The 21,838-nt window shown below is 52.2% G+C and overlaps 3 protein-coding genes across 4 annotated transcripts in view; all 3 read right to left on the bottom strand.

Annotated features, from left to right (window-relative positions):
- LOC137456062 (hydrocephalus-inducing protein homolog) overlaps positions 1-5,461 on the bottom strand; it is an 83,687-nt gene extending 78,226 nt beyond the window's left edge. The window contains exon 1 of the mRNA XM_068167350.1: positions 5,341-5,461. Coding sequence (XP_068023451.1) covers positions 5,341-5,461 — 121 coding nt within the window. The remainder of the gene's footprint in view (positions 1-5,340) is intronic.
- Positions 5,462-8,271: 2,810 nt separating this feature from the next.
- On the bottom strand, positions 8,272-10,437 carry LOC137456057 (fer-1-like protein 4). Of its 2 annotated transcripts, XM_068167344.1 has the most exons (4): positions 10,124-10,437; positions 9,387-9,487; positions 8,815-8,883; positions 8,272-8,691 (listed from the first exon to the last, which is right to left on the bottom strand). In XM_068167344.1, the coding sequence occupies exons 1-4, from the start codon at positions 10,376-10,378 to the stop codon at positions 8,667-8,669; spliced, it is 450 nt and encodes a 149-aa protein (XP_068023445.1). In that variant the 5' UTR covers positions 10,379-10,437; the 3' UTR covers positions 8,272-8,666. The 2 variants fall into 2 exon arrangements, with proteins under 2 accessions (XP_068023445.1, XP_068023443.1); XM_068167342.1 differs by having other exon boundaries at positions 8,273-8,883.
- Positions 10,438-11,441: 1,004 nt separating this feature from the next.
- LOC137456070 (fer-1-like protein 4) overlaps positions 11,442-21,838 on the bottom strand; it is a 50,469-nt gene continuing 40,072 nt past the window's right edge. The window contains exons 37-45 of the mRNA XM_068167363.1: positions 19,873-20,043; positions 18,518-18,672; positions 16,743-16,921; positions 15,972-16,057; positions 15,782-15,880; positions 15,266-15,507; positions 13,300-13,580; positions 12,563-12,663; positions 11,442-12,059 (exon numbers count right to left, since the gene is read on the bottom strand). Of these exons, the coding sequence (XP_068023464.1) occupies positions 11,879-12,059; positions 12,563-12,663; positions 13,300-13,580; positions 15,266-15,507; positions 15,782-15,880; positions 15,972-16,057; positions 16,743-16,921; positions 18,518-18,672; positions 19,873-20,043 (1,495 nt within the window). The 3' untranslated portion in view covers positions 11,442-11,878. The remainder of the gene's footprint in view (positions 12,060-12,562; positions 12,664-13,299; positions 13,581-15,265; positions 15,508-15,781; positions 15,881-15,971; positions 16,058-16,742; positions 16,922-18,517; positions 18,673-19,872; positions 20,044-21,838) is intronic.

Raw genomic sequence — 21,838 nt, 5'->3', positions numbered from 1 at the left:
CCCCCAATCAACTCAGCGCAACTAAACTCAGTACAACTCAAATCAATCCAACCTTAATGCTAAACCTAACCCCCAACCCTTAATCTGCTCCTACCACCAACCTTATCCTTAAACCTAAACCTAGCACTAACTCTAACCCCTAACAGGAACCCCAAACCCTAACTGTAACCTTCTCCCTAACCCCTAAGCCACATGCCACTTCTTTAAGCCAGCATGGCATGGCACACAGCTTCAGGTCCAGACAAAGTCCTTGTCTATCTCTTACCTGCCTCTGCCTGACAAAACTTACTCTATTCCTGCTCCACTCAAGAGACAGTCGGGCAGCCATCTTCTCTATAAAACCCTGTTGTGAGTTAATTGTTTTTGAAATGCAACGGTCCATCTGAGCATTATCTGCACCAAGATGAGAACTCTCAGAAGGACTTTATCCTGTCAAAACTCAGGGTGAAGCAGCTCCACCTGTGATCAGATCACATCGCATCAGTACTTGTCTGTGTACAAAGACAGGAAGCTCTGAGGTACCAGAGATTAAGTCTCATTTCATTTACACCAGCCCAGCAACACAGTATCAGCCTCACGCCTATGTCCCGGCTCTGTGCTATGCAGGAGAGGCAAAGGGCTGTACAGTGAGGACAGCCTGCTGGACCATAGTTTCAGAAAGCACCTACAAAACACAAGCAGGATTGGAAAGAGCAGCCAAGGAGCTTTTGTTCCTGTGGAAATTAAGAGCCAAAATGAAGTTTGAAGCAAGCCTGAATCCAACCCAGCACATGCAGGAAAAGCCTTTATGCAGCTTGTAAGGAGTAACGACCAGAATAGAATAGAATAGAATAGAATAAACCAGGTTGGAAGAGACCTTCAAGATCATCGAGTCCAACCTATCATCCAACACCACCTAATCAACTAACCCATGGCACCAAGCACCCTATCAAGTCTCCTCCTAAACACCTCCAGCGATGGTGACTCCACCACCTCCCCAGGCAGCCCATTCCAATGGGCAATCACTCTCTCTGTGTAAAACTTCCTCCTAACATCCAACCTAAACCTCCCCTGGTGCAGCCTGAGACTGTGTCCTCTTGTTCTGGTGCTGCTTGCCTGGGAGAAGAGACCAACCCCCACCTGTCTACAACCCCCCTTCAGGTAGTTGTAGATAGCAATAAGGTCACCCCGAGTCTCCTCTTCTCCAGGCTGAGCAACCCCAGCTCCCTCAGCCTCTCCTCACAGGGCTGTGCTCCAAACCCCTCACCAACTTTGTTGCCCTTCTCTGGACACCTTCCAGCAAGTCAACCTCCTTCCTAAACTGAGGGGCCCAGAACTGGACATAGGACTCGAGGTGTGGCCTAACCAGTGCAGTGTACAGGGGCAGAATGACCTCCCTGCTCCTGCTGGCCACACTGTTCCTGATGCAGGCCAGGATGCCATTGGCCCTCTTGGCTGCCTGGGCACACTGCAGGCTCATGTTCAGCCTACCATCAACCAGCACCCCCAGGTCCCTCTCTGCCCGGCTGCTCTCAGCCACTCTGACCCCAGCCTGTAGCACTGCATGGGGTTGTTGTGGCCAATGTGCAGCACCTGGCACTTGGATGTGTTCAATCTCCTGCCCTTGGACTCTGCCCATCTGTCCAGCCTGTCCAGGTCCCTCTGCAAAGCCTCTCTACCCTCCAGCAGATCACCTCCTGCCCCCAGCTTGGTGTCATCAGCAAATTTACTGATGATGGACTCAATGCCCTCATCCAGATCATCAATGAAGATGTTAAAGAGCACAGGGCCCAGCACTGGTCCCTGGGGCACACCACTGGTGCCTGGCTGCCAGCTGGCTGTGGCACCATTCACCACCACTCTCTGGGCTCAGCCTTCAAGCCAGTTCCTAACCCATCGCAGTGTGCTCCCGTCCAAGCCATGGGCTGACAGCCTGGCCAGGAGTTTACTATGGGGGACGGTGTCAAAGGCCTTGCTGAGGTCCAGGTAAACTACATCCACAGCCTGCCCCACAGCCACCAGGCAGTCACCTGGGCACAGAAGGAGATCAGGTTGGTCAGGCAGGACCTGCCCCTCCTAAATCCATGCTGGCTGGACCTGAGCCCTTGGCCATCCTCTACGTGCTGTGTGATTGCACTCAGGATGACTGTTCCATAACCTTGCCTGGCACTAGGGTCAGGCTGACAGGCCTGTAATTCCCTGGCTCATCCAACCGGCCCTTCTTGTGGATGGGCACAACGTTGGCCAGCTTCCAGTCCTCTGGGACCTCGCCAGTGAGCCAGGACTGCTGAAAAATGTTGGATAGTGACCCAGCCAGCTCCTCTGCCAGCTCTCTCAGCACCCTAGGATGGATCCCATCTGGTCCCATGGACTGTGGGGATCCAAGCGGCTGAGCCCAACTACCCCATTCTGGAACAGAGGAAAACTATGCTGCTCCCTGGCTCCTTCTGCCCGCTCTGGAGGCCAGCTGTCTGGAAGACATTCTGTCCTGCTAGTAAAAATTGAGGCAAAGAAGGTGTTAAGTATCTCTGCCTTTTCCTCATCCCTTATCACAACGTTCCCCTCCGTGTCCACCAAGGAGTGGAGGTTGTCCTTGCCCTTCCTCTTGCTATTAATGTATTTATAGAAGGATTTTTTGTTGTCCTTCACAGCAGAGGCCAGGCTAAGCTCTAAATGTGCTTTTGCCTCCCTAATTTTCTTCCTACAAGACCTAGCAACATCCTTAAACATTCTGTGGGTTGCCTCCCCTCTCTTCCAAAGGTGATACACCCTCTTTTTTTCCCTCAGTTCCATTAAAAGCTCTTTAACCATCCAGGCTGGCCGTCTGCGCCGGCGGCTCATCTTCCGGCACATTGGCACAGCCTGTCCCTGAGCCTTCAACAGTTCTTCCTTGAAGCAGATCCAGCTCTCCTGGACCCCTTTGTTTTTAAAGGCCTTATCCCAAGGAACCCTCTGAATTAGTTCCTTGAGTAGCCTGAAGTCTGCCCTCCAGCAGTCCAGAGTGGAGGTCGTCTTGCTGCCCCTCTTGGCTTGACCAAATACTGAGAACTCAGTTATCTCGTGGTCACTGGACCCCAAACACCCTCCAACCACCACATCCCCACCAGCTCTTCCCTGTTGGTGAAGAGGAGGTCAAGCATAGCCTTACCCCTGGCAGGCTCTTGCAGCCCCTGGGATAAGAAGCTGTCCTCCATACACTCTAAGAACCTCCTAGACTGCCTCCTCTCTGCTATGTTGAGATCCCAGCAGCTATCAGGCAGGTTGAAGTCGTCCATGAGAACAAGGTCAGGCAATCTTGAGACAGCCTTAAGCTGCCTGTAGAATGACTCATCAACATCATCATCCTGGTTGGGTGGTCTATAACAGACTCCAACCAGGATGTCAGCCCTGTTGGCCTTCCCTCTAATTCTCACCCACAGGCACTCAACCTGATGGTCCCTGATCTCCAGCTCAATGGCATCTAGTGCCTTCCTGATGTACAGGGCCACCCCTCCACCCCTTCTTCCTTGCCTGTGTCTCCTGAAGAGCCTGTAGCCATCAGTTGCAGTGCTCCAGTCATGTGAGTCGTCCCACCACATCTCTGTGACGGCAACTACATCATAAATTTCCTGCAGAAAGTCCACGTCCTGGGGAGTCACAGAATCACAGCATCACCAAGGTTGGAAGAGACCTCAAAGATCATCAAGTCCAACCTATCACTCAAGACCTCATGACTACACCATGGCACCAAGTGCCACATCCAATCCCCTCTTGAACACCTCCAGGGACGGTGACTCCAACACCTCCCTGGGCAGCACATTCCAATGGCTAACAACTCTGGGAAGAGCTTTCTCCTCACCTCCAGCCTAAACTTCCCCTGGCACAGCTTGAGACTGTGTCCTCTTGTTCTGGGGCTGGTTGCCTGGGAGAAGAGACCAGCCCCCTCCTGGCTACACCCTCCCTTCAGGTAGTTGTAGAGAGCAATGAGGTCACCCCTGAGCCTCCTCTTCTCCAGGCTAAACAATCCCAGTTCCCTCAGCCTCTCCTCATAGGGCTGTGCTCAAGGCCCCTCTCCAGCCTTGTTGCCCTTCTCCAGACAGATAGTATCAGAGTATCAGTCAGGGGTGGAAGGGACCACAAGGATCATCTAGTTCCAACCCCCCTGCCATGGGCAGGGACACCCCACACTAGATCAGCCTGGCCACAGCCTCATCCAGCCTGGGCTTAAACATCTCCAGGGACGGCGCCCCAACCACCTCCCTGGACAACCCATTCCAGGGCTTCACCACTCTCATGGGGAAGAACTTCCTCCTCACCTCCAGCCTGAATCTCCCCACCTCCAGCTTCATTCCATTCCCCCTAGTCCTATCACTACCTGAGATCCTGAGCAGTCCCTCCCCAGTCTTCCTGTAGGCCCCTTTCAGATCCTGGAAGGCCACAATGAGGTCACCTGGGAGCCTTCTCTTCTCCAGACTGAACAGCCCCAACTCCTTCAGTCTGCCCTCATAGGAGAGGAGCTCCAGCCCTCTGATCATCCTTGTGGCCCTTCTCTGGACACCTTCCAGCACCTCCAGATCCCTCTTGTCATAGGGGCTCCAGAACTGGAGGCAGTACTCCAGGTGGGGTCTCACCAGGGCTGAGCAGAGGGGGAGAATCACCTCCCTTGCCCTGCTGGCCACACTTCTGCTGCAGCCCAGGACCTGATTGGCTTTGCGGGCTGCAAGTGCACACTGAGAGCTCCTGGTGAGCTTTTTGTCCACCAGCACCCCCAAGGCTCTCTCCTCAGAGCTGCTTTCCAGCCAATCTCTGCCCAGCCTGGATTTGTGCCTGGGATTGCCTTGACCCAGATGCGGGACCCTGCACTTGGTCTCACTGAACCTCCTGAAGTTGGCTTGTGCCCACCTCTCCAGCCTGTCCAGGACTCTGCTTGTCCCTGGCCTCCACTGGGACATGGAGCCATTGACAGCCACTCTTTGGGTGCGGCCATCAAGCCAGTTCTGTATCCATCAAACCCATGTGTCACCAGCCTGGAGCCCAGGATGTGGTGCGGGACAGTGTCGAAGGCTTTGCTCAGCTCCAGGTAAATGACATCAGTTGCTCACCCCTCATCTATTAATTTTGTCACCTGCTCATTTAGGGGACACAGTCTCAAGCTGTGCCAGGGGAAGTTTAGGCTGGAGGTGAGGAGAAAGTTCTCCACAGAGAGAGTCATCAGTCATTGGAATGGGCTGCCTGGGGAGGTGGTGGAGTCCCCATCCCTGGAGGTGTTCAAGAGGAGATTGGACGTGGTACTTGGTGCCATGGTCTAGTCATGGGTCTGTGGTGACAGGCTGGACTCGATGATCCTTGAGGTCTCTTCCAACCTTGGCAATACTGTGTTACTGTGGTAGAAGGCCACCAGGTTGGTCAGGCAGGATTTGCCCTTGGTGAAGCCATGCTGACTGTTCCCAATCATCTCTTCACTATTCTGAGTCAGTAGTGCCTCCAGGAGGATCTGCTCCATGATCTTTCCAGGCATAGAGGTGAGACTGACTGGCCTGGAGTTCCCTGGTTCCTCCTTCTTACCCTTTTTGCAGATGGGGGCAATGTTTCCCCTTTTCCAGTCTGTGGGGACTGCCCCAGACTGCCAGGACTTTTGAAATATAATAGAGAGGGGTTTAGCAACCTCATCTGCCAGTTCTCTCGGCACCCATGGGTGTAACCCGTCGGGTCCCATGGACTTGAACACTTCCAGGTTCTTCAGGTGATCACCAACCTGATCCTCACTTCCCATGGGCAGTTCTTCCTCCCCGTCCCTGGCATTGTCTTCCATAACATCAGGAGTGTGGCTGGAGGCCCTTGCAGTGAAGACTGAGGTAAAGAAGTTGTTGAGTACCTCAGCCTTTTCCTCATCACTTGTGGCCATGTCACCATTTTCCTTTCTGAGGGGGCCCACACCTTCCCTAGGCTTCTTCTTCCCATTCATATGCCTGTAGAAGTTCTTAGTGTTCCCTTTAACCTCCCTGGCTAGATTCAATTCAAACTCTGCTTTGGCTTTCCTAACCAGGACTCTTGCTGCTCGGGCAGCTTCCTTATCTCCCCCCTGTTCTACCTGTCCTTCTCTCCACTGCCTGTAGAGTTTCCTTATAAGTAATAGTGTGTCCAGTAGCTCCTTGCCCATCCAGGCAGGCCTCCTAGCATTCTTACCTGCTTTTCTCTTTGTTGGTACACAGAGCTCCTGGACACAGAGGAGGTGGTCCCTGAATACTGACCAGCTGTCCTGGGTCCCTCTTCCCTCCAGGGCTTTGTCCCACGACACTTTGGCTATCAGATCCCTGAAGTGATCAAAATCTGCACGCCTAAAGTCTAGGGTCATGAGCTTGGAATACTTCCTCCTGATTGCCCTGAGGAGATTAAATGCAACTGCTTCATGGTCACTGCAGCCAAGGCTGTCTCTGAGCCTCACATTGCTTACCAGCCCTTCCCTGTTGGTGAGAACAAGGTCCAGCATAGCACCATTTCTTGTTGGTTCCTCTACCATTCGGAGGAGGAAGTTGTCTTCTATGCAATCCAGGAACATCCTGGATTGCTGGTGCCTTGCTGTGTTGTCCCTCCAGCAGATGTCTGGGTGGTTGAAATCACCCATGAGGACCAGGGCTTGTGACCTCGAAGCCGCTTCTATTTGCCTGTGGACGCTCAAGCGTTGCGATGTCCTTCTTAAACTGAGGGGCCTGGAACTGGACACAGTCCTCAAGGTGAGGCCTAACCAGAGCAGAGTACAGGGGCACAATGACTTCCCTGCTCCTGCTGTCCTATCATGCCCAAAGCTGACTCCAACTTCAAGACATGTCCCTGTGTTCTTGGCACAGCAGGAAGCTCGTGGCTACCTTGGCTCTGCCATCCTTCTCCCTGGGGAGCCCAAAGCTCTTCCAGATCCCACCCCCACCAGATCTGCCTTTCCCTCATGCAGTATGCTTTGAATTCTTCAGGCCTTTGCATAGGAAATGCCAAGTGTGGTTAAGCCAGAGTATGTTATGTCCCCATCTCTGCCAAAATCACTCTCAATGGCAAGGGCTGATTTCAGCTGCCATGGCTGTGGGGACTGTTTTTCCCACCTTTCCATGCTCCTGCTACCACACCCCCATTTCAGGGTGCTGATGTGGTCATAGTAACCCCTGATATCAGGGTCCCATTTGATGCAACAAGTGTAGCACAAACCCCACTGCTGCATAACGAGATTACATACATGCAGAGGGCAGAGAATCTCAGAGGTCCTCTCAGTAGTCCTTTATCACTGCACTGCAGAATCCCCAGCATTACCAAGTCTCAGAGTCCCGCTTACATAAGTCCCAGAAGCCCTTAACAGATGAAGCAGCTAACAGAAGTCCCTGAGAATCCCTAACCAAACCTCTGCTGCCCAAGGTACCTGATTTGTATATAATTTCTTATCTCTCACAACCAATGAAATCCAGCCCCCTGTATAAACTAAAGCATGCCCTAATGAAAAGTGAATAAACCTTTATTAGAATAAACCAAACCAGGTTGGAAGAGACCTTCAAGATCATCGTGTCCAACCCATCAACCAATCCAACCCACCCAAACAACTAACCCATGGCACCAAGCACCCCATCAAGTCTCCTCCTGAACACCCTCAACGACGGCGACTCCACCACCTCCCCGGGCAGCCCATCCCAATGGGCAATCACTCTTTCTGTATAGAACTTCTTCCTCACATCCAACCTGAACCTCCCCTGGTGCAGCCTGAGACTGTGTCCTCTTGTTCTGGTACTGGGTGCCTGGGAGAAGAGACCATCATCAGCCTGTCTACAACCTCTCTTCAGGTAGTTGTAGAGAGTGATAAGGTCACCCCTGAGTCTCCTCTTCTCCAGGCTAAGCAGCCCCAGCTCCCTCAGCCTCTCCTCACAGGGCTGTGTTCCAAACCCCTCACCAACTTTGTTGCTCTTCTCTGGACTCGTTCCAGCAAGTCAACATCCTTCCTAAACTGAGGGGCCCAGAACTGGACACAGGACTCGAGGTGTGGCCTAACCAGTGGAGTGTACAGGGGCAGAATGACCTCCCTGCTCCTGCTGGCCACACTGTTCTTGATGCAGGCCAGGATGCCATTGGCCTTCTTGGCTGCCTGGGCACACTGCAGGCTCATGTTCAGCCTACCATCGACCAGCACCCCCAGGTCCCTCTCTGCCTGGCTGCTCTCAGCCACTCTGACCCCAGCCTGTAGCACTGCATGGGGTTGTTGTGGCCAATGTGCAGAACCCGGCATTTGGATGTGTTAAATCTCATGCCGTTGGATTCTGCCCATCTGTCCAGCCTGTCGAGGTCTCTCTGCAGAGCCTCTCTACCCTCCAGCAGTGCTGTCACATCTGGCTCGTGCAGGATGTCGTTCCTGGCGCACATACAAAACCAAGTTTGCAACTTGGCGTTGGCCAGCTAGAAAGCAGTTCACAGTCCCATGCACACTGCATGCCTCCCAGCAGGACAGTGGTTGCAACATAGTACCACAAAGAACTATTTTGTTCCTCAAGCTGTGACTGTCCTTCAAGGAGTTTTCTTTATTTGAGAGGTTGGTTACTTGTTTTATTAGCATCCAATATACTTGGCATGAAATGGGACTCCCCAAAGACAGGCCCCTTCTGCATGTCTCTGAAGATTGCCTCTCCTCTGGCAGGATTTCCATAAACTTTCTGCTCCAGTCTCAGTTCCTGCAACGATCACCCCTGTCCAAGTAGTCCTGTGCTGGAGAGCATTTATCCATTGATGATCTTCTCACTGATATATCCAGGCATAGTGTAGATCAAAAGAACCAGGAAGATAGTCAGAAGAGCAACAATGAACAGCACAATAATGTATTTCTTATACCTCTTCCAGATAAAGAACACAAAAGTCTTCACGGGATTCACAAACCAGTTGAAAGAAGTTTTTGGCCGGCTGGAAGAGAAAGCACAGGCTCAGTCCACAGAGCAGCACACTGCTCCCATTTCTTTGGTGCCCTGCCACCCTCATGACTCCCCAGCTCTTTCTGCTGCTTCCAGACAGGATCACCCTAAGAACTGCAATAACTACAGTGCCTGTGCAAGCACCAGAGACTGTGAGACCTGAGCTCAGGACAGTCCTGCAGAGCTGCTGTGCAGCTGTGTGGCTCATGGTGCATTCACAGGGTTAAACCAGAGCTGCCCTGTTTTTATAAGCACTGTTATGGCACAGCTGCCCTGAGTGCCTCACTAGGAGAAGCCTTGGAACAGATGCTGCAGCCAGGCTCCCACTCAAACTCTGGGAGGCCCTGGAAGCCCATCCTACAGACCCCACTGCTCAGGGGATCAGTGATTGTTATTAGCTTCCTGACAGCAGATTCTCCCTTGTCCCGACACAAACAGCTACTGAAAACACAGCACTGCCCAAGCATGTGAAAGGTGATAGCACAAGATACTCACTTTGGCTTTTCCAGGGGTTCAGGCTCTTTTCGGCCCAAACCAACAGGACTTTTTTCAGCCTCCTCCACAGTCAACAGCTGGAACTCTGCTTCCACCTTACCCTGAAGAGGAAACGTATCTGTATGCTGCTTTGCAGACCAGTTTGCTAACCATACCTGCTGCCAAGACTGGGTAGTTTCCTTCCAGTTCCACTTGCAGGTGTTCACAGCAATTGACTTTTCTTCAAGGCATTAGCTAAAGAGTCTCTCATTTCACAGCCAGCAGAAAATGTGGCCTGGCCAGAAACTGTTTTGCAGACAAAGCAGTCCCCAGGTATCTGGATTTGTCTGCAGCCTCCCACACTGGCACTGAGCAGAACCTACCCTTGGGGACAGACAATCCACTAACAGGAGCTTCAGCAGCGAATTTGCCCTGAGATAGTTGGTATTTGCCTGCCTGGGGAGAGCAGAGACTCTAGGACAAGCATTTATTGTTGTCCTATCCGGCTGATGGAGAACCATGAGCATTTTGCTTTGCCTTGCCCTGCTCTCTGGCAAGCTCAGAGAAAAACAGGAGGTTGGACACCTCCTGCATGCCACTTCAGCCAGCACTTCTGGGCAGATGAAGTGCTGGACTTGCAGCAAATGAGACAAGTCTCCAAGGCCCTGCACAAAGTCCTGGGCAGATGTATCACTGCTGCAGTACAGGTTGCCATGACAGGGCAGAGCCAAAACACCTGTACCAGCACCCTGCCTTACCGTCAGGAGGTACTTGTTCCCACTAGGGTCTGTGAACTCCAAGTCTTCTGGTTTAACTGATCTGCTCTTCCTCTTTTTCTTCTTTATCTGCTTGTCCTCCCTCTCTTCTCTCTCCTCATCTTCTTGGTCTTTGAGTTTGATGAAGGGCCACCAGCCCCTCATGCGCTTGTTTCGGAAGATGGAGAAGCGAGGTGCAGCATTCTCCTTGGCCATCCTGATGGTGCAAAGCTCTGAGCTTTTGGCTGCCCTCACCATGTCATGCAGCTTCAGCTCAATGGAGCCTGCAGACACAGAGAGGAAAGCTTATGGGGATGGGATGGGATGGGATGGGATGGGATGGGATGGGATGGGATGGGATGGGATGGGATGGGATGGGATGGGATGGGATGGGATGGGATGGGATGGGATGGGGTGGGATGGGGTGGGATGGGGTGGGATGGGGTGGGATGGGGTGGGATGGGGTGGGATGGGGTGGGATGGGGTGGGATGGGGTGGGATGGGGTGGGATGGGGTGGGATGGGGTGGGGTGGACCGGACCAGGTTGGAAGAGACCTTCAAGATCATCGAGTCCAACCTATCATCCAACACCACCTAATCAACTAACCCATGGCACCAAGCACCCTATCAAGTCTCCTCCTGAACACCTCCAATGATGGTGACTCCACCACCTCCCCAGGCAGCCCATTCCAATGGGCAATCACTCTCTCTGTGTAGAACTACTTCCTAACCTCCAGCCTGAACCTCCCCTGGTGCAGCCTGAGACTGTGTCCTCTTGTTCTGGTGCTGGCTGCCTGGCAGAAGAGACCAACCCCCACCTGGCTACAACCTCCCTTCAGGGAGTTGTAGAGAGCAAGAAGGTCACCCCTGAGTCTCCTCCAGGCTAAGCAACCCCAGCTCCCTCAGCCTCTCCTCATAGGGCTGTGCTCCAAACCCCTCATCAACTTTGTTGCCCTTCTCTGGACACCTTCCAGCAAGTCAACCTCCTTCCTAAACTGAAGAGCCCAGAGCTGGACACAGTACTCGAGGTGCGGCCTAACCAGTGCAGTGTACAGGGGCAGAATGACCTCCCTGCTCCTGCTGGCCACACTGTTCCTGATGCAGGCCAGGATGCCATTGGCCCTCTTGGCTGCCTGGGCACACTGCAGGCTCATGTTCAGCCTACCATCAACCAGCACCCCCAGGTCCCTCTCTGCCTGGCTGCTCTCAGCCACTCTGACCCCAGCCTGTAGCACTGCATGGGGTTGTTGTGGCCAATGTGCAGAACCCGGCACTTGGATGCGTTAAATCTCATGCCGTTGGCCTCTGCCCATCTGTCCAGCCTGTCCAGGTCTCTCTGCAGAGCCTCTCTACCCTCCAGCAGTGCTGTCACATCTGGCTCGTGCAGGATGTCGTTCCTGGCGCACATACAAAACCAAGTTTGCAACTTGGCGTTGGCCAGCTAGAAAGCAGTTCACAGTCCCATGCACACTGCATGCCTCCCAGCAGGACAGTGGTTGCAACATAGTACCACAAAGAACTATTTTGTTCCTCAAGCTGTGACTGTCCTTCAAGGAGTTTTCTTTATTTGAGAGGTTGGTTACTTGTTTTATTAGCATCCAATATACTTGGCATGAAATGGGACTCCCCAAAGACAGGCCCCTTCTGCATGTCTCTGAAGATTGCCTCTCCTCTGGCAGGATTTCCATAAACTTTCTGCTCCAGTCTCAGTTCCTGCAACGATCACCCCTGTCCAAGTAGTCCTGTGCTGGAGAGCATTTATCCATTGATGATCTTCTCACTGATATATCCAGGCATAGTGTAGATCAAAAGAACCAGGAAGATAGTCAGAAGAGCAACAATGAACAGCACAATAATGTATTTCTTATACCTCTTCCAGATAAAGAACACAAAAGTCTTCACGGGATTCACAAACCAGTTGAAAGAAGTTTTTGGCCGGCTGGAAGAGAAAGCACAGGCTCAGTCCACAGAGCAGCACACTGCTCCCATTTCTTTGGTGCCCTGCCACCCTCATGACTCCCCAGCTCTTTCTGCTGCTTCCAGACAGGATCACCCTAAGAACTGCAATAACTACAGTGCCTGTGCAAGCACCAGAGACTGTGAGACCTGAGCTCAGGACAGTCCTGCAGAGCTGCTGTGCAGCTGTGTGGCTCATGGTGCATTCACAGGGTTAAACCAGAGCTGCCCTGTTTTTATAAGCACTGTTATGGCACAGCTGCCCTGAGTGCCTCACTAGGAGAAGCCTTGGAACAGATGCTGCAGCCAGGCTCCCACTCAAACTCTGGGAGGCCCTGGAAGCCCATCCTACAGACCCCACTGCTCAGGGGATCAGTGATTGTTATTAGCTTCCTGACAGCAGATTCTCCCTTGTCCCGACACAAACAGCTACTGAAAACACAGCACTGCCCAAGCATGTGAAAGGTGATAGCACAAGATACTCACTTTGGCTTTTCCAGGGGTTCAGGCTCTTTTCGGCCCAAACCAACAGGACTTTTTTCAGCCTCCTCCACAGTCAACAGCTGGAACTCTGCTTCCACCTTACCCTGAAGAGGAAACGTATCTGTATGCTGCTTTGCAGACCAGTTTGCTAACCATACCTGCTGCCAAGACTGGGTAGTTTCCTTCCAGTTCCACTTGCAGGTGTTCACAGCAATTGACTTTTCTTCAAGGCATTAGCTAAAGAGTCTCTCATTTCACAGCCAGCAGAAAATGTGGCCTGGCCAGAAACTGTTTTGCAGACAAAGCAGTCCCCAGGTATCTGGATTTGTCTGCAGCCTCCCACACTGGCACTGAGCAGAACCTACCCTTGGGGACAAACAATCCACTAACAGGAGCTTCAGCAGTGAATTTGCCCTGAGATAGTTGGTATTTGCCTGCCTGGGGAGAGCAGAGACTCTAGGATAAGCTTTTGTTGTTGTCCTATCCGGCTGATGGAGAACCATGAGCATTTTGCTTTGCTTTGCCCTGCTCTCTGGCAAGCTCAGAGAAAAACAGGAGGTTGGACACCTCCTGCATGCCACTTCAGCCAGCACTTCTGGGCAGATGAAGTGCTGGACTTGCAGCAAATGAGACAAGTCTCCAAGGCCCTGCACAAAGTCCTGGGCAGATGTATCACTGCTGCAGTACAGGTTGCCATGACAGGGCAGAGCCAAAACACCTGTACCAGCACCCTGCCTTACCGTCAGGAGGTACTTGTTCCCACTAGGGTCTGTGAACTCCAAGTCTTCTGGTTTAACTGATCTGCTCTTCCTCTTTTTCTTCTTTATCTGCTTGTCCTCCCTCTCTTCTCTCTCCTCATCTTCTTGGTCTTTGAGTTTGATGAAGGGCCACCAGCCCCTCATGCGCTTGTTTCGGAAGATGGAGAAGCGAGGTGCAGCATTCTCCTTGGCCATCCTGATGGTGCAAAGCTCTGAGCTTTTGGCTGCCCTCACCATGTCATGCAGCTTCAGCTCAATGGAGCCTGCAGACACAGAGAGGAAAGCTTATGGGGATGGGATGGGGTGGGATGGGGTGGGATGGGATGGGATGGGATGGGATGGGATGGGATGGGATGGGATGGGATGGGATGGGATGGGATGGGATGGGATGGGATGGGATGGACCGGACCAGGTTGGAAGAGACCTTCAAGATCATCGAGTCCAACCTATCATCCAACACCACCTAATCAACTAACCCATGGCACCAAGCACCCTGTCAAGTCTCCTCCTAAACACCTCCAATGATGGTGACTCCACCACCTCCCCAGGCAGCCCATTCCAATGGGCAATCACTCTCTCTGTGTAGAACTACTTCCTAACCTCCAGCCTGAACCTCCCCTGGTGCAGCCTGAGACTGTGTCCTCTTGTTCTGGTGCTGGCTGCCTGGCAGAAGAGACCAACCCCCACCTGGCTACAACCTCCCTTCAGGGAGTTGTAGATAGCAATAAGGTCACCCCTGAGTCTCCTCCAGGCTAAGCAACCCCAGCTCCCTCAGCCTCTCCTCATAGGGCTGTGCTCCAAACCCCTCATCAACTTTGTTGCCCTTCTCTGGACACCTTCCAGCGAGTCAACCTCCTTCCTAAACTGAGGAGCCCAGAACTGGACACAGGACTCGAGGTGTGGCCTAACCAGTGGAGTGTACAGGGGCAGAATGACCTCCCTGCTCCTGCTGGCCACACTGTTCCTGATGCAGGCCAGGATGCCATTGGCCCTCTTGGCTGCCTGGGCACACTGCAGGCTCATGTTCAGCCTACCATCAACCAGCACCCCCAGGTCCCTCTCTGCCTGGCTGCTCTCAGCCACTCTGACCCCAGCCTGTAGCACTGCATGTGGTTGCTGTGGCTGATGTGCAGTACCTGGCACTTGGATGTGTTCAATCTCCTGCCCTTGGCCTCTGCCCATCTGTCCAGCCTGTCCAGGTCTCTCTGCAGAGCCTCTCCTACCCTCCAGCAGATCAACTCCTGCCCCCAGCTTGCTGTCATCTGCAAATTTACTGATGATGGACTCAATGCCCTCATCCAGATCATCACTAAAGATGTTAAAGAGCACAGGGCCCAGCACTGCTCCCTGGGGAACACCACTGGTGCCTGGCTGCCAGCTGGCTGTGGCACCATTCACCACCACTCTCTGGGCTCAGCCTCCAGCCACTTCCTAACCCAGCTCAGAGTTGCTGCTGTCCAAGCCAGGGGCTGACAGCTTGGCCAGGAGCTTGCTGTGGGGGATGGTGGCAAAGGCCTTGCTGCAGCCCAGGCAGACTCCATCCACAGCCTGCCCCACATCCACCAGGCAGACACCTGATCGTAGGAGGAGATCAGGTTGGTCAGGCAGGAGAAGCCTGTGCTGAGCCCCACACACCATTTGTTTTTCTCTCTCAGCCATGCTCCCACACCGCAAATAGATCCCAGATGCTGCAACGATCTAGAAGAGTCCTGCACATTTGCAGAAGGAGAATTTGAAGCTCAGCATAAGAAAGGACCAGCCCAAGATTCAGAGAGTAAGAAGCAGAAGCCACAGGTCTTGTCTCATCTCTGATGTGGCCAGTTTGCTTTGCTTGCTGTACACTCCTTTACTGTGTCCCACCCCGGTCTCCTCACACATCCAGTGCTGTAACACTCCAGCAAGGCAGGGGACAGGTTGCTCACCCCACTTCCAGCAGCTCACACCATACCTAGAAAATCATTAGCTGAAATCCTGTCATAATCCCAGACCTGGAGGACCAGGACAGCTGGTTCCCGAAACTCTGATTCCTCCATGGAGAAGACAGAGTCCTTCTTCTTGTAGGTGATCTCCTTCTCAGTCGGGAGATAGTTGAAGCGGAAGATGAACCTCCAGTTAAAATTGCCCTCCCCGGTCAAGGAGTTAAAGTGAACGTCAGTCTCCTGCTTGTCATGGTCGAGACCCTTTATCCAGCTGCAGGAGAAACTCAGTTATCTTCTACCCCATCAGCCAGCCCCAAAGGCAGAGCAGAAAAGCTGAACCCCGTGGGGTACAGGAAAGGAAGATTCCAAGAGCCACACAGGACCAGCACCTGAACAACTTCTTTGGAGGTATACCGAGTCTGACTCGGGAAGGGAGGGGGCTCTTAGTGCTGGGATAGGGAGGAGCAGAGGTAGAGGGGACAGTGAGGCTGTGGGGCAGGGAGCAGGAGAGAAAGGCTGTGGCCTCCCTCCAGTTCCCATCAGACCTTTTCACGTAGATGTCACTGGAACGCTCTCCTGTTATGGGGTTGACATCATCAAGGATCACATCATCCGTGTTCCAGATAATCACACGCAGTTCATAGCTGTGGGAAGGACACTGGGGTGAGTGAGACACCTGCCAGGCACAGTGAGTCTCCATGGAGGCTCACCAGCCCCAGAACCCATGGGTGCTACCTGACAGGCAGTCGTGGCTTGATATTGACAGGTGGCGGGGCAGGGACATCAGTTGGAAACATGTCAATCCACATGTGCAAGGAGCCCTGATGAGAGAAGGCAGCAGAGAAATTTCAAAAGGACAGACCAGTCTTCAGCTCTTCAAGGAACAAGGGCTTGGTCCTGCAAGGAAAGCTCTCACCTGAAAGCCACTGCTTGGCAATAGGGAAAATTTAAACCTCCCAAAAATTGCTTCTTACCCTCCCCCCACTCTGCTGCTGAGAAAAACCATTTCAGCTGAACTGAGTCTGCTTCAAAGAGGGCTCTTGCAGGGGACCAAAGCAGCAGCAGTAGGGGACAAAGCAGCAAAAGAGTCAGGATAGCCAAGGACACTATTGCCAACCATTGTGCTCAGAAGGCAGAGCAGGTTCCTTGCCTTCAGAGCAGTGCTATGTGGCCTGATGAGACAGGAAGGACTCTGGGCCATCAGCACTGTGACCACATCAATGGACAGAAGCCCCTTGAGGAAAGGGTATTGAAAAGCACCACAAGGTCAGGGACAAGATGTGAGGCAAGGACACACAAGGCCAAGAGTCCTCACTTAACAGCAGGAACAGCCATTAACGGACACAGCTCTCATCCCCCACCCAGGAAGGGGGCAGCACACGGGACTTATGCCACGAGGAGGAGACAAAAGGACAACAGGGGACCAGCCAAAGGGACTAGGAACAAGCTGCCCTGAAGGTCCTTCCCTAGAGCCATGGCTAGGCCAGGCAAGGAAACACATCTCACCTGCACAAGACCAGGGTTCTCTGGGTTGTAAAGGGACCGGGTCTCCACATGCTCTGGTACCAGTTTGTACCCATAACTTGGCATCTCTTCCCAGTGCTGCAGGACATACAAAGCCTTGTGTTCATCATCCACTGACCAGTTCTCATATGCCACTCGTCTTCTGTTCCTCACAGAAGCCTCTGCAGCAGGACACAGACAGGTAGAAGATGAAGGCCTCTGAGCAGCAAGAGCCACATCAGGACTTTAGGCACAGGCACAAGTAAGACGCAGGAGAAGCAGGAGGACAAGAATGAAAGGAATTAGTCCAATATGCTGCACCAATGAGGAAAACTGTAGGCAGGAAGACAAACAAGCTAAGATAAATAAGAGGAAAAAGGCAAAAAAGAATTTACTATGGCCCTGAGAAAATGATCCAGGGAACACTGTGCAGGATGTGACCCTCCGGAGCAGTGCTGACAGCTCCATGGATGAGAGCTCCAGGAAAGCACCACTGGTCACTTGGCAGTGAAATGCAGCTGCACCCTCCATTAATTGACTCAGTTGGCACAGTGAGGCTAAATGACAGTTCCAGACCAAATCCTGCTGGTGGCAAGAAAAGCAGGAACCAAGAGGTGAGGATATAATGACCCACCCCTGGGCTTATGGAAAGCACCTGCCCTTTAGAGATCACTTTGAGATCAAAACCATCTCAAGCCATCCCCAAACACAGCAGAGGTTCACAGGGTATTAAGTGCAGCCACATCTGAATCAGAGCTGGCTGTCAGGGGCCCACCAGGAGAGCAACTCCTTTCTCCTTGCCCAGCTACTCAGTGACCTGAGAAAAGGGATTTTAGAGACTCTTTGTCCTCTCCTGAGAAGAATTTCTTTTTCCTTCATGACACAAGCCATAGAGGCCAGCAGAAAACTAAGGAACAGGAGCACTGAAATCAACAGAAGGTAAAGTTGGCAGTTCACACAGGGGTCCCTGCTCTGGGCAGGCCAGCACAGGGATCATCCTTCCTACAGGCTACATAGTACTGCTTTGCAAGACCCAGCCATGTCTGCTCCATCCTCTCCTCCAGGCTGGATTCAGTTTCACAGATGTTGGCTGCTTGAGGGAATGTGCATAGCAGGGACAGGCTGTGCTCAGGGTAGTTCTGCATCGCTGCTGGCAGAGGGTATGAAAGATTGCTGTGCTCTTGGACATCAATGGACTTGGCTCAGGGCTGACAATATCAGTGAGGAAGAAAGAAAAACAGCAAAGGAGAAGCAGAAGTTGCCCACAAGGAGGAAATCAATAGTAGTGAAGGGCAGTGGGGGAATCACTCCTGGCACTCAAAGGCACCAGAATCAGAGAGCATCCCTGAAGGACAAAGCCAGCTAAAGAAAAAACAGATGCCAGTGTACTAGAATACTGCTGGTGGTAGCCACAAGCAGATGGAGGTACAGCTCTGTGGCAGTGTCAGCCAGCAGAGACAGCTGTGCCTTCTCTGGCTGCACATGCAAGTAGGTTTGCTTTGCTCCACTGCTGCCTGGGAAGATACTTCGGGACTCAATGGCCTGTAGCACAACTTCCCCCAGCCTAACATCATTATCAACTCAAACCAGGCCACTGAGCACCAAGGGTATTCCCCATGGTGGCCCAGCAAGCTGGGCCATGCAGAGCACAAAGTGGGGGCAGCCAGTCTGGACACTACAGGGAAGAAAGTCTGACAAATTCCCAGACCTCTCCCCACCACTGCTGAGCACAGTCAGCTGTTTAAGGGACCAGTCGTTGCTCTCTAAGCCCTCTGTACCTTCAGGAAAAGCCTCTGGAGGAACCTTGAATATTTTGTTGTCCACTTTGACCTCCTCACATCTGTATTCTGCTGCAGGGAGGGAGTTTTTCTTGCATAAACTATCCAAGATCTGTGTGGGCTTGAAAGCATCTCGCCACATGTTGTAGCCATTTCTGCATGGGAAGGAGAACATTGAGAACATCCTCAGCTTGCACATAACAGGCTTCTTCCCTTTCCTGCCTGCCTTACAGCACAGCCTGTGTCACCGGATTTTGACCAAGAAAACCACAGGCATGCAAAAGCTTAATGAATGAAAAACTGAACGAGTTCTCACCCCCCAGCACCAAGCCATCCTTGTACCCTACAGAACCATTAGTTTCAGAGCAGCTACAGGAGCGATTCCACCTGCAGCTTATGAGACAGAGGTTACAGCAGTGCTGTGGAGTCAACCCCATACCCACAGCTAATTCTCCAAAAGCGGGAGTAGGAGACAAGAAGTTGACATAAAACTGGCCAAAGGCACTAAAGAATCCATGCTGAACAAGGCCAGGGGAAAAGAGATGTCATGAGTCTTACTGCTGACAGAATTAGCCACTGCCAGAAAAAAATGAAAGTGGCCAAAATCACATAAATATTGTGAAGAATTTCTTCCTTATGTCCAACCTAAATCTACCCTGCTCCAGTTTCAAACCATTGGCCCTCACCCTGTCACTCCAAAAAATGCTTTCCTCAGCCTTCCTGTAGGTCCCCTTCAGATACTGAGACGCAGCACTAAGGTCTCCCCAGAGCCTTCGCTTCTCTAGGCTGAACAGCCCAAATTCTTCCAGCCTGTCCCCATAGGAGAGGTGCTCCAGCCCTCTGATCATCTTCATGGCCCTGCTCTGGACCTGCTCCAGCAGGTCGAGATCTCTCTTGTGTTGACAGTCCCAGAACTGGACACAGTGCTCCGGGTGAGTTTCATTCGCACAGAGGAGCGGAATCGCCCCTCTCGACCTGCTGGCCACACTTCTTTTGATGCAGCCCAGGACGCCATTTTCCTTCTGGGCTGCAACTGTGCATTGTTGATTCATGTCCAGCTTCTCACACCCCAGTAGTCCCAACTCCTTTTCTGCAGGGCTGCTCTCAACCTCATCATCCCCCAGCCTGGATTGATATCAAATTGATATCGAGGGTTGCCCTGAACTGGGTGCAGGACTTGCACTTTGAACCTCATGAGATTCTCCTCAGCCTACCTCTCCAGCCTGCCCAGGTCTCTCTAGATGGCTCCCATCTAAATACTGTGTATGCAAGCTCTGTCCTGCAAAACTGCTGCCCACTTAAGTGGTCAGCAAGGAGAAGGTCTGACAGCCCTAATGCATCACACCGTTACCTACATGTCGTACTGAGAAGACACTCCACAGTTGGCCCTGTGCTTGCTGTAGAATCGATTCTCCAAGTCAATCTTGGTCTCCCCAATCAGATCATCAGATCCAACCAAATCATGGTCAAAAATTGCCACAGTGAGTTCTGATTCCATGGGTAAGGAGACTGTCAGCTCCACAACTCTAGACAGAAGTACATGGGGGGAGTGCAATTAACAGAGGATGGCAACCAAGCACATCCTCTGCTACATTTAAGAACTGTACACATTCAAGAGCTGTATTTAACAATCCAAAGACCTCTGATACAGTTTGGCTCTCCCTAAGTTCAGTGAGTGAGTTTTCCATGTTCAGACAAAGGAGTTCTTTTCCAGTAGCCCTTGGCTAGAGGTCCTGGAGCTTTCTCCTTTGTCTGTGTGGTTTTAGGCTATCCCTTTAAAAATTTGCCACAGATTTGGAGTAGAAAAATATTTTAAAAGTCACTATTGGGTGTAAAAAGGAAAACTAAAGATTATCCTAAACAAATTCATTGGAGAAATATCTGCTGCAAGACTGGCTGTACCAAAACAATTCTTTCTCTTTTCTGATCTCTTCTCTGCTTGCTTCACTCAGGAGAGATTAACCTGCTTCTGGCTGACCTTGGCTGCATTATCTTGGTTAGGTCTAACCACTGCTTCCTCTCCCCTCCTCTCCTCTCCAAACCTCTCCAAACCTCTCCAAACCTCTCCTCTCCAAACCTCTCCAAACCTCTCCTCTCCAAACCTCTCCAAACCTCTCCTCTCCAAACCTCTCCAAACCTCTCCTCTCCAAACCTCTCCAAACCTCTCCTCTCCAAACCTCTCCAAACCTCTCCTCTCCAAACCTCTCCAAACCTCTCCTCTCCAAACCTCTCCAAACCTCTCCAAACCTCTCCAAACCTCTCCAAACCTCTCCAAACCTCTCCAAACCTCTCCTCTCCTCTCCAAACCTCTCCTCTCCTCTCCAAACCTCTCCTCTCCTCTCCAAACCTCTCCTCTCCTCTCCAAACCTCTCCTCTCCTCTCCAAACCTCTCCTCTCCAAACCTCTCCAAACCTCTCCTCTCCAAACCTCTCCAAACCTCTCCTCTCCAAACCTCTCCAAACCTCTCCTCTCCAAACCTCTCCAAACCTCTCCTCTCCAAACCTCTCCAAACCTCTCCTCTCCAAACCTCTCCAAACCTCTCCTCTCCAAACCTCTCCAAACCTCTCCTCTCCAAACCTCTCCAAACCTCTCCTCTCCAAACCTCTCCAAACCTCTCCTCTCCAAACCTCTCCAAACCTCTCCTCTCCAAACCTCTCCAAACCTCTCCTCTCCAAACCTCTCCAAACCTCTCCTCTCCAAACCTCTCCTCTCCTCTCCAAACCTCTCCTCTCCTCTCCAAACCTCTCCTCTCCTCTCCAAACCTCTCCTCTCCTCTCCAAACCTCTCCTCTCCTCTCCAAACCTCTCCTCTCCTCTCCAAACCTCTCCTCTCCTCTCCAAACCTCTCCTCTCCTCTCCAAACCTCTCCTCTCCAAACCTCTCCTCTCCAAACCTCTCCTCTCCTCTCCAAACCTCTCCTCTCCTCTCCAAACCTCACCTCTCCAAACCTCTCCAAACCTCACCTCTCCAAACCTCTCCAAACCTCTCCTCTCCAAACCTCTCCAAACCTCTCCTCTCCAAACCTCTCCAAACCTCTCCTCTCCAAACCTCTCCAAACCTCTCCTCTCCAAACCTCTCCAAACCTCTCCTCTCCAAACCTCTCCAAACCTCTCCTCTCCAAACCTCTCCTCTCCTCTCCAAACCTCTCCTCTCCAAACCTCTCCTCTCCTCTCCAAACCTCTCCTCTCCTCTCCAAACCTCTCCTCTCCTCTCCAAACCTCTCCTCTCCTCTCCAAACCTCTCCTCTCCTCTCCAAACCTCTCCTCTCCAAACCTCTCCAAACCTCTCCTCTCCTCTCCAAACCTCTCCAAACCTCTCCTCT

The sequence above is a fragment of the Melanerpes formicivorus genome, unplaced genomic scaffold (genome assembly GCF_026170545.1).
Source record: "Melanerpes formicivorus ecotype bairdi unplaced genomic scaffold, bMelFor1.0.p_v2 SCAF_115, whole genome shotgun sequence".
Classification (NCBI taxonomy): domain Eukaryota; kingdom Metazoa; phylum Chordata; class Aves; order Piciformes; family Picidae; genus Melanerpes; species Melanerpes formicivorus.
This window is presented reverse-complemented; position numbering and strand designations above follow the sequence as displayed.

Bases quoted from the DNA above. Each gene is read 5' to 3' on its own strand.
- LOC137456057 (XM_068167342.1), bottom strand. From the start codon at position 10,378: ATGGTGAGGGCAGCCAAAAGCTCAGAGCTTTGCACCATCAGGATGGCC. The intron at 9,488-10,123 runs GTAAGGCAGGGT...TTTCCTCTTCAG, and splicing joins GGAACAAGTACCTCCTGACG to GGTAAGGTGGAAGCAGAGTT. The intron at 8,884-9,386 runs GTGAGTATCTTG...TTTCTCTTCCAG, and splicing joins GAACCCCTGGAAAAGCCAAA to CCGGCCAAAAACTTCTTTCA.